This window comes from Tiliqua scincoides, chromosome 14 (assembly GCF_035046505.1).
Source record: "Tiliqua scincoides isolate rTilSci1 chromosome 14, rTilSci1.hap2, whole genome shotgun sequence".
NCBI classification, from domain to species: domain Eukaryota; kingdom Metazoa; phylum Chordata; class Lepidosauria; order Squamata; family Scincidae; genus Tiliqua; species Tiliqua scincoides.
In genome coordinates, this window is record NC_089834.1 from 7628667 (window position 1) to 7643923 (window position 15257).

The following is a 15257-nucleotide window of genomic DNA, read 5'->3' on the forward strand; positions in this document are numbered from 1 at the left end:
GATGTCAGTGGCGTAGCTGGAAGGGGTGCAGGGGTGATAATTGCACCAGGCTGCACTCTGCCTGGGGGCAATGGTCTGGCCGCCCACCTGCAACCACAGTCTCTGGTTGCTTGCTTGCCTTGCTCTGGAGGGTTGGGGAGTGACTTGGGGGAAGCTTAGGGGGCAAGCAGGAGGGGGCTGGGGTTGGGGGGAGACGGCTGATTTTTTAAATTTAAAAAAAAAAAAAGTGAATGTGACATCACACCCCAGAAGTGACATCTTCTGTGATGGGGGCATCATTTTTAACTTTGCCCCAAGCTCCAGGATGGCTAGCTATGGTACTGCTGTGAGTGTCACTTTGGCTAGTAAATAATGAGTTCTTTCAGTTGTCCTCACGACCCTTGGCCATTTTTGCTGCCACGAACTGACACGGCGACCCTTCTGGATGGGTTTATTGCTGCCCCTAAAACTTCAGAGGAGCTCAGCCTCAATTTCTTAGGCTGCCTCGGCTGTGCGTAAGACAATGGGTGCCATCCTAACCAACTTTCCAGCACTGGCATAGCTGTGCTTAGTGGGGCATGTGCTACATCCTGTAGTTGGGGGGCAGTCACGGAGGCCTCCTCAAGGTATGGCAATGTTTGTTTCCTTACCTCGAAGTTGCATTACCCTTATGTCAGTGCTGGAAAGTGGGTTAGGATTGTGCCCGATGTCTCTTGCTGAGGTTGTCGACGCAAAGCACATTTGTAGTTTGCATGCCTGGTTGTTGAGCTCCCAGCAAAATAGAGACATTGCATTATCTCGAGGTGGATCTCATCAACTACCCATCTGTTTTGAAGTTGTTCCCACAACACAGAGGAGGGGAGAATTGTATCAAAGGCAGGCGGGCTGCGGTTGCTGAAATGGATGAAATATGTGAGGAGGTGCTAAAAGGAAAATTGGGGGAGGGCATCCCACCGCAGCTTCTCATCGCTTCCTCGTCTCTTTTGATGTGGCTGCTGCGTGGGCAAGCAGCAGAGCCTCTCTACGTGCCTCTCTCCCTTGTCCAGACTGGGAGGTGTGTTTGAATACATGGGCACCCGTTTCCGATTGAGCTCGGCGGGGTTCCAAATGGATAACAGAGTCGCAGACTATGAAACACTCACCCTGGTGTGCAAACGGTTATCATAACCCAACCATTTGAAACCTGAACAACAAAAACCCGGCTGCCCTGTCATCTTGTGGCTTTTACGTTCTGAATGAAGACCCAATCTACCCATTACACAGAGTATCAGGAGGAAGACTGAGGTGGTAAAATTCTGAACTGTTCCACTTCAGACCGCAGGTCATGCTTGAGAATGCTTCCCCATGTAAACCCCTTCCCAGTGTGGGTTGCTTAAATGAATACAAACATTGAAGAAGCTCCTCTTTAAAAGGGGTACAGGCTTTAGTTAGGGGGAAAGCTTAAAATCTCATTTTTGTGAGCCACACTAGGAAAGCCCTGTGAGGAACGGTTGAGGGAACTGGGTATATTTAGCCTGCAGAAGAGGCTAAGAGGGGATATGATAGTGCTCTTCAAAGACCTATCTTATGGAAGATGGGACATATTTGTTCTCAGCTACTTCTGAGAGTAGATCAAATGGGTTCAAACTGCAAGAGAGAAGATTCCAGTTGGGCATCAGGATGAAATTCTTGATTGTCAGGGCAGTTCAGCAATGGAACAGATTGCCAAGGGAGAGAGTGAATTTCTCCTCACTGGAGATTTTCAAACAGAAGTTTGACAAGTTTGCTGGAGATGCTCTTGAAGGCTTTCCTGATCCAGGCAGGGGGTTGGACTAGATGACCTGGTGGATCCCTTCCAACTCTATGATTCCATGAAATTTGGTATGAAATGAACTTCTTTCCAAGATACCTCTGAAGTTCTGGCATCCCTTATGAAAAATTTGTCTTTGTGACACAGCCATTCTCCTTGTTGAAGGCTGCAAAAAGGAGTTGATTCCATGCAGAGAAATCCCAATCCCTTTAAAATGTTTTATTTCTTTTAATAAATATATCGACATGCGTGGTGCTCTCTAGCTGAAGATAAGACATCTCTATGTCCTGAAGCTCAAAATCTGAAACTAGACACATGGGAGACAATGGAGGGAAGGGAGGGAAGTGGCAATAGGGGATAAATGGGGAAAGACTACAAACTGCTCCCATTTTCAAAGCTTTTAGTTGGGGCCTAAAAACATCTCTTTTTAGATTAGCCTTCTGATTTTATTATGGTCAGTTTAATTCCAGATGTTCTGAGGGTTTTATGGACATGTCTTACTGCTAGTTTTGCATTTTATATGCTGTGCTCTTTTAGTCTTTTATTAAGGGGTGATTTTAGTTTATTTTTCATATTTTTATACCACCCTTCTTCCAAGGAGCTCAAGGAGGTGTCCCCTCTTTTTGTCCTCAAAAGTCCTGTGAGGTAGGCAAGGCTCAGAGAGAGAGAGAGAGAGCCCAAGGCCACCCAGAAAGCTTCATGGCTGAGCAGGGATTGGAACTCAGATCTTTCTGGTCTAAAACCAGAACCACTACCCCAGCATTTCTCAAACTGTGGGTCGGGACCCACTTGGTGGGTCGCAATACGATTTCAGGTGGGTCCCCATTCATTTCAATATTTTATTTTTAGTATATTAGACTTGATGCTACCCTTGTCTATGATTGCATTTGGGGAAACGTTACAGACCTGTACTTTTAACAAGCTACTATGTATATTCTTTTAACAATGGTAGTAAATGGGATTTACTCCTGGGTAACTGTGGGTAGGATTGCAGCCTAGAATGGTTAAAAAATTTTCTGATGATGTCACTCCCGGTCATGACATCACTTCCAGTGGGTCCTGACAAGATTCTCATTCTAAAAAGTGGGTCCCCGATGCTAAATGTGTGAGAACCACTGCGCTACACCATCTTGGTTCACTGTTACATGAAAATCTCCTTTTCCCTTCCAAGTTGTGATTTTATATGTATTATGGACTAAAACTCATGCAGGCCAAACCTCAAAACACAAGACACACTTCCCCCAGCACACCTTTCCAAAAACCCTGGTCAAAACCACAAGCACATGGATTAAACAACCCCCATTTCCCTGCAGGTCAATGTATGCATTGTAAGTGTCTCTTGATTCAATCGTTGAGTATGCAAAACAGGTCGGCATGTACCTCTGGAGGAAGAAGTCTAGCATCTTAAATCATTGCTTAAGTATTGCCTATTCTTTGTATTGTCTTAACTAATCACACTGCTTAATCACCGTATGCAGATTTGAATGGCCAGCTACCCCCCACAGGAGGCCAGCCTTTGCTGAGAGCTGACTCCTTTATCATCCTGTTTTTTTCTTGCATGCGCCACGTGTCCCAGTGTGTGTAGTGAGCATGCACATCCAGGAGGCCACATCCGGGTCATTCAGGTCAGCAGAAACCCTTAAAAGAGAAAGGCTAGCTCTCTCTCTAGCTGCCCTCCAAGGCAGAGGTCCTCCATAGGACTCTTCCCCCCTCCTATCCAACTGCTCCTCAGGACAGGTAACTATATCTTGCGTCTGGAATCTTTTCCCTTCTTCCCCCCCTTTTTTTCTCCCCTTCTCTCCCCATCTTAGTTAGCAACTGGGTTAGGCAGATTAGGGACCCCTAAAATCCTTCCCTACAACCTATCCTTTTCTAATTTCTTCGGATGCACCAAATACACGGCACATGCAACCACCATAAAGCTAGGTACACAGGATCCAAGTACTAGGAACCAAGAAACATATACTTACCATCTTCCATGTGCATTATGTATACCTGTGTGTTTTTGCAATAAAAATATAATCCTATTGAAAGTTATCTTTCTCCCAGTCTCTTTTCAAGCTAAAAGGGAATTTCTTTGCATTACGCTGTCTTGTTATCTAGCCTGCGATCCTGAAGTTTCCAAAAGGGTAATATAATAATAATTCCCCTTAAAACATAACAGCCCTTTTTGGTAACATCACCACCTCTCATTGTTTATGAAATTTTATATATATATATATATTTGTGAGTGGCTTTGGGTGCCCATCTGAGAAAAAAGCATGGTGAAAATTGAATGAACCAAGAGATGTGAGAGGGGCGGTGGCCAGGAAGAGGGCCTTCTTGGTGGTGGCCCCCAAACTTTGGAATACCCTCCCTTTAGAATTGAGAACTGCTCCCTCTTTGCTAACATTTCGGCGTGGACTGAAGACCTTTTTATTTCAAAAAGCTTTTAATTGTTGACAAGCTGGCTGGCTTTCTTGCTTTTTTATATGAGAATCCACGGGGTTTGTTTTTTAGATTTTTAATTGTTTGTAAATTGTTTTAATTATTGTTTTTAATGTTGTATTTTTAATTGTTGTAAGCCGCCTTGTGTGCCCTTTGGGCATAAAGGCGGGATATAAATTAATAAAATAATAATAATATGTAGTTTTTTTCATTGGTTGTCTTTGTTGCTTTGCTGCGATACAAGACTGGGGATCATGTCAGACCCTAATGTAAAAGGTCATTTTGGGGAAGGAATCAGAAGGAAGTAAAAGAAGATGTAGGGGATCTGAGAAGGAGTTTCAGGCATAATGGATAGTCAGTGAAAATATGCCGTTTCAGTCCCTGAATATTGTGCAAAATGATGTCCAGGTTTGCAAGATTGTCACTACAAGATTGCACCGCTGTGAGCCAAGTCCCACAGAGCAAACCCTAAAATGTCAGGTTTTAGTTTTCCCTTCCCTATTACATCTTTTTTTTTTTCCTAGTGTGTGTTTAATAGAAGTAAATGTGAATGATTGATTGCAATTATTTTAATACAGGCTGTGCTTTATACTTTTCCCCTTACAAAAATCTGGAAACATGTTTAATTTCCCTTATGGAAGAAGGAGGCAAATTTTTTTATTTTTTTTTAAAAACAAACCTACATTCATCTTAATTTAGTCATGGACAGGTCAGCCAAATCTGTTGTCCATATATGCAAAACATATGTGATATATACGAACCTTTTGAATGTCATAGGGCTACGAAAGGGAATACAGTAGGTCTATAACACACACATATGTGCTTCATTTGCGGCCTGATAGTGAGTGGAATTCAAGCTCTCCCAAGGCAAAAACAACAACAAAAAATCCATGCGTTAGTAAAATTGAAACAATTGGATCACAAGGAAGGTGTAGAATGGGGCTGTACCGTTTGCTGGGCTGTACCATTTCAGCAAGGAGCTACCTGTTTGAATGCTCTCCCATAAAAACATCTCTCTGTGCATAAGAAGCTAGAACATTGAAAAAACCTTTCCCCCACTATGCTAGTTTTCTATGTGCGGTGATTTTTAGAAATAAAAGTATAGCCTACACCATGTAGGGAGGAATTGAAACATTACTGATCTGTGACCCAAAATTCTGTGGCCCAAAGGCATGTGCCAGGCTCATTTGCTGCTGCCCTTAAAAAGAACCAGGATTTCAGGTGTCTTGAATAAATGTTTAGTAGACACCACTTCTGACGCTGTCGGCATTCTATATAATAATTGCTCGCAGAAGTAGCACTTTTCACCTTTCTTTTTTCATTAAAACCTCTGGAACTATTCATCAGAAGCAAGCTGCTCTATGAACATGGCATCTGGAACTGGACAACACAGGTAACATGTTTGTGGACCCTGGATTTCCAAATTAAAGGCATCTTGAGCACCTTAGCCTCCATTAAGGCACCCCTTGTGACGTCAGAGCAGCTGGGCACCTTTCGGCAAAGTTGCACTATGACATCAGAGCAAATGGGTCTGTGGCGTCAAGGGGCATAAAGTACAGAGGTTCCAAGCGGCGCGGAGAGGTCAGAAAACAAGCAGGCATCCTGATGGGATACTTGCAACTCCACTCTTTTCCCGCCAGTATAGTGCCAGGCAGGCCTTGAACTTTGGATCTCCATACAAGGAGACCTAAATCTCCGAGACCTTCTGTCTTTTTCAGTTCACATGTACATAGCACTCAAGGATATGGATCAAAGCTGACTTTCACGGGGTGAGATCATTGCTCTATCTCATCAAGTACCCTCTGCACCAACTGAGAGCATCTCTCCAAGACTTTGGAGATGGGCTTTTTAAAGAGAGTCCAAACAAGTGATTAACCAGAAAAACACATGAAGTGCCTGAGTTTTTTTAAAAGCTGAACATCTCCCTAAAGCATAAATAAGGGGCAACAGTTATCACTGGATTCAGAGCCAGGTACGTGTCCTTAAAAAAGAGTGAAGGCCAAGGAAATCAGAGCTTGCCCCAGTTTCCAATACTTGGTTTAAAGATCTCTAGCTCATTTCACCCCAAACTCTTGGAGCAAGTTGTAGTCATTTAAATCAAATGCATAACTATGGAAAAAACAACTGAAAAAACTGAATTTTTTAAAGTCCCAGCTAAATATTAAAAGTATTTTAGAGTGCTTGCATGTGCATGTTTACTCAAAAGCAAGTCACTTGGTTGTTCAGTAAGACTTACTCTCACCATAAGTTCGCATATGACTACAGGTCCCCAGCCTATTTATACACGGATTTTTTATACACGGATTTGACTCAACGCGAACGGCCCCTGCAAATGAGAAGGAACGTGCTGATCCCTGGAGAAGAAGAAAAATGCATCCCTTTAAAATCAGTTTAATAAACTGAACAGTCCTTTAACAACAGCCTCCTTAATGAGAGAGAGAGAGAGAGAGAGAGAGAGAGAGAGAGGGCAGCTGGCTGACAATCCAGCAATCCTTCTCTCTCCAGGCGACCCCTCCCTTCCCCCTGAGCAAGTGAAAGAAAGGTGATCACTTTGCATTGGGGAAGGGAGGGGCTGAGTGAAGTGCCTTTCTAGGCCCACTTGCAGGGCGACTGATTGATAGATTGTCTCCTTATGGACTCTTATCTGACATCACAAAGGTCTGTATAGCCTTATTGTAGCATGAGCTACATGCTGTCTTTCAAGTCACCCTCGGGAAAGGTGTTGGCCTTGTGCAGTGGCTCCCAAACTTTTTCAACTGACGGCTCCCTTAAACTACTGGGCCATTGGCCATGGCTCCTCATTCGGGCTACAATCCTATACATTGTATAGGACAGTGGGTTGTTTGTGAGGATTCCACACCTCCCCTGTCTGGTTTGCAGGGCTCCCCCCCCCGATCCATGGCTTACAGTTTGGGAACCACTGGGCTAGACCTTAACATGTTTCCCCTAGGCAAATTTCTCAGTTTGCCTCCTGTTGAGCCTGACACTCCTGAATCCTATCCTTTGGGGGGAGGGAAAACCTTCAAAGACAGGACCTGAGAACGGCTCATGTCACCACTCCTGCTGTAAGTTAAGCAACACTTGTGGCCCCCCTCCCCACAATTTCGCAAAGCCATTTGGCATAAGTGCTGGTTGATTTTGTAACGTGCAACAGGTGCCCAGGCCACCCTCCCTGATCATTCTCAACAAAAGACAGAGAGAGAGAAAGAGTCAGAGGGAAACCATTTATAAATGTTACTGTCCACCGTCTTTTTTTCATTGTTAACTATGGTGAGTTTATCTACACGTATCTACAAATATCTACACATTATCTACATTCCTTGCAGATATGAGTCTTTGGTTGTATTGGATTGTGTGTGTGTTTTTTTCCCTTTACACGGCAACTATCAAGAAAAAAAGAAGACATGAATTGTATAATTGCAGAAAGAAAGAAAAATAATAAATATAGCAACATCCACGAAACGCAAGACCAAAAGCTTTGGCACTAATCCACATGTAGGGAAGAAAATGTGGAAAAACTCAGAAATAAGAGCAGCAAAGCATTAGGACACGAGGAAATACATTTCCGAGCTGTCTAGCCATGTGCAGAAGACAATATCAAGAACAGAATTCAATGTAAGCTTCAGTCAGACACTGGAAAGCATTCACAATTCACTGCAAAAATATCACTTTAAAAAAAAATGCATTTTTCTTACACAACATTTTGTCATCGATCCAGATTCCTACACAAGAGGGCAGGTTTGCTTCTGCCTGGGCCTCTTCTTAGTACTGCCAAACCTTTGAGGAGGCAGAGATCTTACTACAGAACATGGCAGAGACATTATTACCCTGTGGTAGTAACACTGTACATTTTGTGGGGGGGGGAGGAGAAGGGAGGCCTGGGGGGTACTTGGAAGAGAGCAAGAAGAAGCCTGTGGAATTTGGAGGGCGGAAGCTTCAGAGTCACACCCAAAGCCTGGGTACGTCTGCGTGAGATGGGGTTTCTGATAGCAAAATATATTCTTTAAGCTGTCATTATGGAAAATGAGAGCGCACTTGTCAGGGAAGGAGGCTGGCTTGCGGAAGTTTGGATCCAGGTAATTTCACAGCGATGTTGAACTTTGTGACCTGGGAAAGTTGTGTGGGAGCTAAAGCATCAATCTGGAGCACACGCAACAGCTAGGGGTGCTGGTTTGCCAAAACATGACCCTGATGGCATCAGGAGGAGGTCAGTGCCATGTGCTTCCCAATTTAAGTGATGGCAAAGGTCTTTTAAAGGACTTGGCCCAGCAAAAGAAAAGCTCGTGTGTATGTGTGGTTGGGGGTGAACCTGCACCTCGGGATCCAGTGTGGCGTCATCACAGAAACTGTGTCCCAAGTGAGATAGAAGTTGGTGTGATTGATCTGACTCTCGCTCTCTCTCTCTCTGTTTTCTCTCCTGCTAAATGTGGTGATAGGATCACACATACATTTGTTAAAGCACATGGCCAGACCACCTATGAGGCCAACTGAGTCCACTGCTACAGGGGCCAAATTGACAGAGGTCAGTCATCTTCATCTGCCCGCCCACCTCTGTCGTCCTCTTTCTCCTCCTCCCATTCCCTCTATTGGGAAAGGAGAACAAGTCTAGAGTGAAAGAAGTGGGGAGAAGAGCAGTGGGCGAAGGTGGATTCTCAAACCCACCTCTCTCCCTCCACCACATTTCCTCTTCTGCTCCCTTTCTCTTTTAACCCAGGGAGTGGGCAGAGGAGGAGGTGTGGCAGAAGTGGCTGTCACACCAACGAGTAAGGACGGGGGGTCATTTGGGGCAGTAAGATGCAATACAAAGGGAAGCTACACTTGGTATAGTGCTTCAGTTGCTGTGAGGTCTTAGCCTGGCCCCCAGTTAATGTGAAGCTCAAATGCAACTTGATCCATGAGGCAGGCTGCAGGAGCACAAAGGTCATCCCAGATATTTGGGGGGGGGGGCCTGAGGCAGGACACCAGACACAACCCCCCCCATCATCCCCCACTTGCACCCACTGCTTTTCAGTTCCAGGCAGGCAAAGAAGCACCACTCCTCCTTGACGTGCAGTAAATAAAAATTGAGAATTACAGCAGAGTAGAGAGTGGTGGGCTAGAGTGTCTCCGACGCTCTAGCCCACCCCTCTACTCCTCCACACTCTCTCTTCTGTTCCAAACTCCTCTTTCTCTCTCCACCACACTTACTCTTCCACTCCATTCCCCTCTTCCTGTTTGGATCCAGGGAGCGGAGGAAGAGAAGGAGAGGCAAATGTAGTGCTGGTGTATCACTGAGTACGTGGGCAGTATTTGGCATGGCAGGGTCCTGACCAAGGCGCACTGCCTCGGGTGCAGGGAGTATTTGGGCTGGCCCTGTACACAACACATTCAACACAGGGTTGTCATGCATCCATTGTGCTTTGTTTAAAACGGGTGGGTGTGTTTGCACCACTGAAGACCCAGCTTATCTCCTACTGCCGGTCAGACCTCTTTGGTTCTTGTGCTTCGGGGGTTTGCAGCCTCATCGACAAGGCTGCGTTCCGACGCACCTATTTTGTGGCAGTATTATATAAACAGCATGCATCCAGCACTTTGGGACAGGCCAAGAATTACATGGTAAAATGAAGGAGATGCTGGAGGTGGTTATGATGATGACAGCAGCAAGGGGACAAAAATACAACATATGGCTTCATTTATAAAGCTAAGGAAAGTGCAGCTGCCAATCCATGTGCCAGGGAGGTGGGGTGGGGGGTGGCACCCTCCAACTATGGTGGACATTGGTGTGAAATGCCCCAGAGAAAGTCCTGGCCTCCATCCACCACACTCATGCTGGACTCGAAGCATCTCGTTGCCAACTGAAGCGGGAACATTTTGTCCTCCCAGAGAAAGAAGGAACTCGAGTCTTGATTGACTGGTCTGACGGTGCATGGAGGGGAGGTGTGGAAGAGAGGAAGGCTCGTGCAAGAGAGGAAGGACCCTTCACGGAAAAAATGGAGGTTTCAGGGTGAGCTCCTGCTGAAGTTCTCGCTTGCTGAAGCAAGGTAGTGCTTTCCCAAAAATTATATATATGCTACCGAGCAATTCAAACCATGCAGAAAGCCGGAGGGCCTTTTGCCAGGGACGTTATCTTGGTCCATAGTCGTAATTGGTGGGAGCTCCTGCAGAGGAATACATGTTTGCGGCCGCCGCCGCTGCTGCTGCCGCGGCGGCAGCTGCCGTATTCATGTGGTGGTGGTGGTGGTGGTGGTAACCGTGTCCCCGAATGCTGGGCAAAGGGTAGGGCGCTGGTCTGCTCTTTGCTCCCAGGTAATGGTCGTAGGCCGAGACCGGGTGCTTGTAGGGGTGGTGGTGGAGGGGCTCCGAGGCGGGGGGCTCCAGCCGCAGTTCGTGCTGTGGGGGGCTGGGTCGGCTTCCTGCGGGGCTGGTCAGTGGAACCAGGCCCCCTCCGCCAGGCACCGGGAGTGCTGGGCTCAGCACCCGGGACATGAGCTGCTGGTGCGCAGGGTCTGCGTGGAGGGGCGTCCCGCCGGCCGCTTCTCGCTCATATTCCCTCCGGCTGTCAACTGCATCTGCAAAGTGTGCCAGAGGAGGGGGAGGAGGAGGGAGAAAAGGCACAAGCATCACTCCACTGATCGGAACTCTGCAATCAGTCAGAAACCTCCAGGTTTCAGGTCCAGTACATAAGAACATCAGAACAGCCCCACTGGATCAGGCCATAGGCCCATCTAGTCCAGCTTCCTGTATCTCACAGCGGCCCACCAAATGCCCCAGGGAGCACACCAGATAACAAGAGACCTGCAAGGCTTTCTGGGAATTGTAGTTAAGAACATAAGAACAGCCCCACTGGATCAGGCCATAGGCCCATCTAGTCCAGCTTCGCGTGTCTCACAGTGGCCCACCAAATGCCCCAGGGAGCACACGAGATAACAAGAGACCTGCAAGGCCTCCTGGGAATTGTAGTTAAGAACATAAGAACAGCCCCACTGGATCAGGCCACAGGCCCATCTAGTCCAGCTTCCTGTATCTCACAGCGGCCCACCAAATGCCCCAGGGAGCACACCAGGTAACAAGAGACCTGCAAGGCATTCTGGGAATTGTAGTTAAGAACATAAGAACAGCCCTACTGGATCAGGCCATAGGCCCATCTAGTCCAGCTTCCTGTATCTCACAGCGGCCCACCAAATGCCCCAGGGAGCACACCAGATAACAAGAGACCTGCAAGGCCTCCTGGGAATTGTAGTTAAGAACATAAGAACAGCCCCACTGGATCAGGCCATAGGCCCATCTAGTCCAGCTTCGCGTGTCTCACAGTGGCCCACCAAATGCCCCAGGGAGCACACGAGATAACAAGAGACCTGCAAGGCCTCCTGGGAATTGTAGTTAAGAACATAAGAACAGCCCCACTGGATCAGGCCACAGGCCCATCTAGTCCAGCTTCCTGTATCTCACAGCGGCCCACCAAATGCCCCAGGGAGCACACCAGGTAACAAGAGACCTGCAAGGCATTCTGGGAATTGTAGTTAAGAACATAAGAACAGCCCTACTGGATCAGGCCATAGGCCCATCTAGTCCAGCTTCCTGTATCTCACAGCGGCCCACCAAATGCCCCAGGGAGCACACCAGATAACAAGAGACCTGCAAGGCCTCCTGGGAATTGTAGTTAAGAACATAAGAACAGCCCCACTGGATCAGGCCATAGGCCCATCTAGTCCAGCTTCCTGTATCTCACAGCGGCCCACCAAATGCCCCAGGGAGCACACCAGATAACAAGAGACCTCATCCTGGTGCCCTCCCTTGCATCTCCAAAGTGGAGAGAAATTCAATGCAAAGTCAAAGCAACTTCTGCTTAAAGCCTCAGCGGTTCAAAGAGAGACTCACCACGCTGCAGATATACAGACGTACTCAGCATGTGAGCCTCCAGGACATCCAAAGCCCTGGAGCCCACTGAAGGTGTGCAGAATTGAGCCTTCAAACAAAAGTGGCTGAGGAGCCAATGTTGGGACCCCCCCCCCCGACGACCCAGCTTCAACCCGCTTGTTGAAGGCCTCTTCTCTAGATGCTCCTCGCATGAGGACCATTGGTGTTCCGTCCCTGCCACTTTTACAGCACAGAAGAAGCGTGAGTGCAAGAAGCAATAGGGTGACGCATGGGTCTCACCTCCGTCACAAGGACAGCCACACTCATGCGCTGGCCCTGAGGCTCTTACACTCAGTCTTCTGTGGCTGGGGTGTGAAGAATCCAAGCACAAGACTGGGCCGCTGCTCCTCCTCTCCCTCCTTTCCAAGAAGGAAATGTAGCAGAAGAGGGAGGTAGTCGGAAGAGTCTACTCTAGCCCATCATTCCCCTCTCCTCCACACTTCCTTTCCCATTCTCTTCTTTTTTTGAATCCAAGGACTCAGAAAAGGAGTGGTGGGGTGGGTGGACAGAAGTGGGTGCTCTCTGCCAACCCACCACCTGAGACCATCACCTCTGTTGGTCTTCAGAGATGGGCAGACACTGCCCAGACCCAAGGTTCATCCCAGAGTATTAACTATTATTATTACAGTATTTCTATACCACTTTTCAACAAGAGACCCGTTTACTTTTGCATTCCAAAAGAGACTTTTCAACCCAATGATGGTTTTGGGGTTGTTGGAGCTGCGCCTAAGCTCGAGCAGAGAGGCACACTATCTCCAGCACTAGATACAGCCAGGATGGTGTAGTGCAGGGGTGCTCACACTTTTTTGGCTCGAGAGCTACTTTGAAACCCAGCAAGGCCCGGAGATCTACCAGAGTTTTTTTTACAATGTACGCGCCATCGTAACATATAACATTTATGTGTATAATGTATGTTGGTGTACCTTGAGCCCCACTGAGTATAACAGGACTTACTCCTGAGTAGACATGCCTAGGATTAGGCTGTGAGGCTGCAATCCTAGCCACACTTACCTGGAGTAAGCCCCATTGAGTACAATGGGCCTTACTCCCGGCGTTTCCTCCCAGAGGCACCTGAAAGGGGGGGGGGGGGGGTCGGCACTCCGCGATCTACTCATTTTGCCTTGCGATCTACCGGTAGATCGCAATCCACCTATTGAGCACCCCTGGTGTAGTGGTTCTGGAATTGGACTTAGACCTGGAAGATCCCGGTTAAAATCCCCACTCAGCCAGTCACTCTCAGTCTCATCTACCTCACAGGGTTGTTGTGAGGACACAAGGAGGGAAAGGGCCATGGACACCACCCTGAGCTCCTTGGAGGGAGGGCAGTATAAAAAATAAATACCCAGGGAGGAAAAATAAGCTGCCCTTTAAGAGAAAGCAGTTGAGTGATTTCCGATCCTATTTTGTGTTCTGAATGTAGTTTAGTGTGCTGGATGATTCAAGGGGACATTGAGATTTTCTGGGTGGGGTGTGGAGTGTTTTATTTTGCCTTCAAAAGTCACACTGGCAATGCCTTCTGAACACACACACACCTATAGAAACCGTTCCACTCAATGCCACCATGTTTTTAAAGGAAAACGAAACAAAAGGAAAGCTTTTTTTTTTTTTGAAAACGCAAAGATCTTATGTTAACAGAGAAAAGGAGGAGGAATGCCAGGAAAAGCAGCTCAAAATGAAGTGTTTAACATTGTGTTCAGCTGAAATCCATGCTCCTGGGACAAGACATTCTGACTGTGATAAATAGAGCCGAGTTGAGTGACAAGTTTGCACACGCTTGAAATTTTTGCAATTGCATAACACTAAACAAATAGAGACCTTCTCTTTATTTTAAGAGGCCTGGAGTGTGCTGGGGAAAAGGGCCTCTGGGTAGTTCTCTTTGCAACTGTTTATTCTGGGTAATGGAAAAGGAATCAATGAATAGTTCCCGATGTGTACTTGGGTTCTACAGGAGGTTAAATGCAACTACTGAACATTGAGTTTTACATTGTACAGGGTGTGCTGTATGCAAAACATCCTTAATTGTGAAACTGTTGGGAGCTGGAGATAAATACCTGGAAAATCAGGTATTCCAGGTAAATACCTGGAAAATACAGTGGAAAATCAAACATGAATAGAAGGCAAAGCAAAAATTCTTCACACTGGACTGAACAAAGTAACTGGGTGGGCTTTGTTTGTTGTAAAAATGTCCATCATTACAGAAGCCCTGAGATTATAACTAGCATCTAGTGACTTAAATTAACACATATCTGCCTAATTCTTCTTGCATTTCATCTTAGGACCACTAGACAATGTGGACATCAGGAGTTATTACATCAATCCAACTGATTATTTCATCCTTTTTTTTTTTTGCTTTGCCTAACATCCAGTCCAAAGATGGGTTTTGGAGAACTCAAGAGCTTGCTGGAGATTCTGCATTTTATTGATTAGTCCTAAGAAAAATGGTTTTTGGAACAAAAAAGGAATCCCTATTCAGGGCCCAATCCTATCCAACTTTCCAGCACTGGTGCAGCGCAATGCAGCTCTGGGGTAAGGGAACAAATGTTCCCATACCTTGAAGAGGTCTCTGTGACCGCCTCCCCACCACACAATGCAGTGCACACCCCATTCTAGCGCACAGGCGCTAGAAAATTGGATAGGATTTGGCCCTTTGATGGGAATGGATGTTAAGTCCAACAGTGGGAGCAATATTTGTGCTTCTCTCAAAGATAAATATTCAGGACGAAAAAGACAAATGAGTCTAAACGAAGCGACTTGTAAATGTTTCTTAGTAATGTATAAAACAATTACAGTAGGTCTGGGTTCTTATTTGATGATTTCAGGTTTTTTTAAAAATTTTTTTTGACTATTTGACTATTATTATTATTGTTGTTTTCAATCAATCAATCAATCAATCAATCAATTAATTAATTAATTGTGGTATATAAATACTGTTAATAATAATTGATTGATTGATTAATTATTACCACTTTTCAATGAAAAATTCACAAAGCGGTTTACAGAGAAAAATCAAATAACTAATGGTTCCCTGTCCCAAAAGGGTTAATAGTCTAAAAGATGCAAAACACCAGCAGGCAGCCACTAGAAAGGACACTGCTGGGGTGAGGAGGGCCAGTTACTCTCCCCCTGCTGAATAAAAGAGGAGCACCCACTTGAAAAAAGTGCCTCT

The 15257-nt window shown here is 46.2% G+C and overlaps 1 protein-coding gene across 3 annotated transcripts in view; it reads right to left on the bottom strand.

The window, feature by feature from the left end:
- Positions 1–10180: 10180 nt before the first annotated feature.
- The window catches only part of TBX1 (T-box transcription factor 1), a 50577-nt gene continuing 45500 nt past the window's right edge, over positions 10181–15257 (bottom strand). For 2 of the 3 annotated variants that reach the window (XM_066609777.1, XM_066609776.1), the window contains one exon: positions 10181–10743. In XM_066609777.1, the coding sequence (XP_066465874.1) occupies positions 10298–10743 (446 nt within the window). In that variant the 3' untranslated portion in view covers positions 10181–10297. The remainder of the gene's footprint in view (positions 10744–15257) is intronic. The other variant, XM_066609778.1, reaches the window with a different exon arrangement.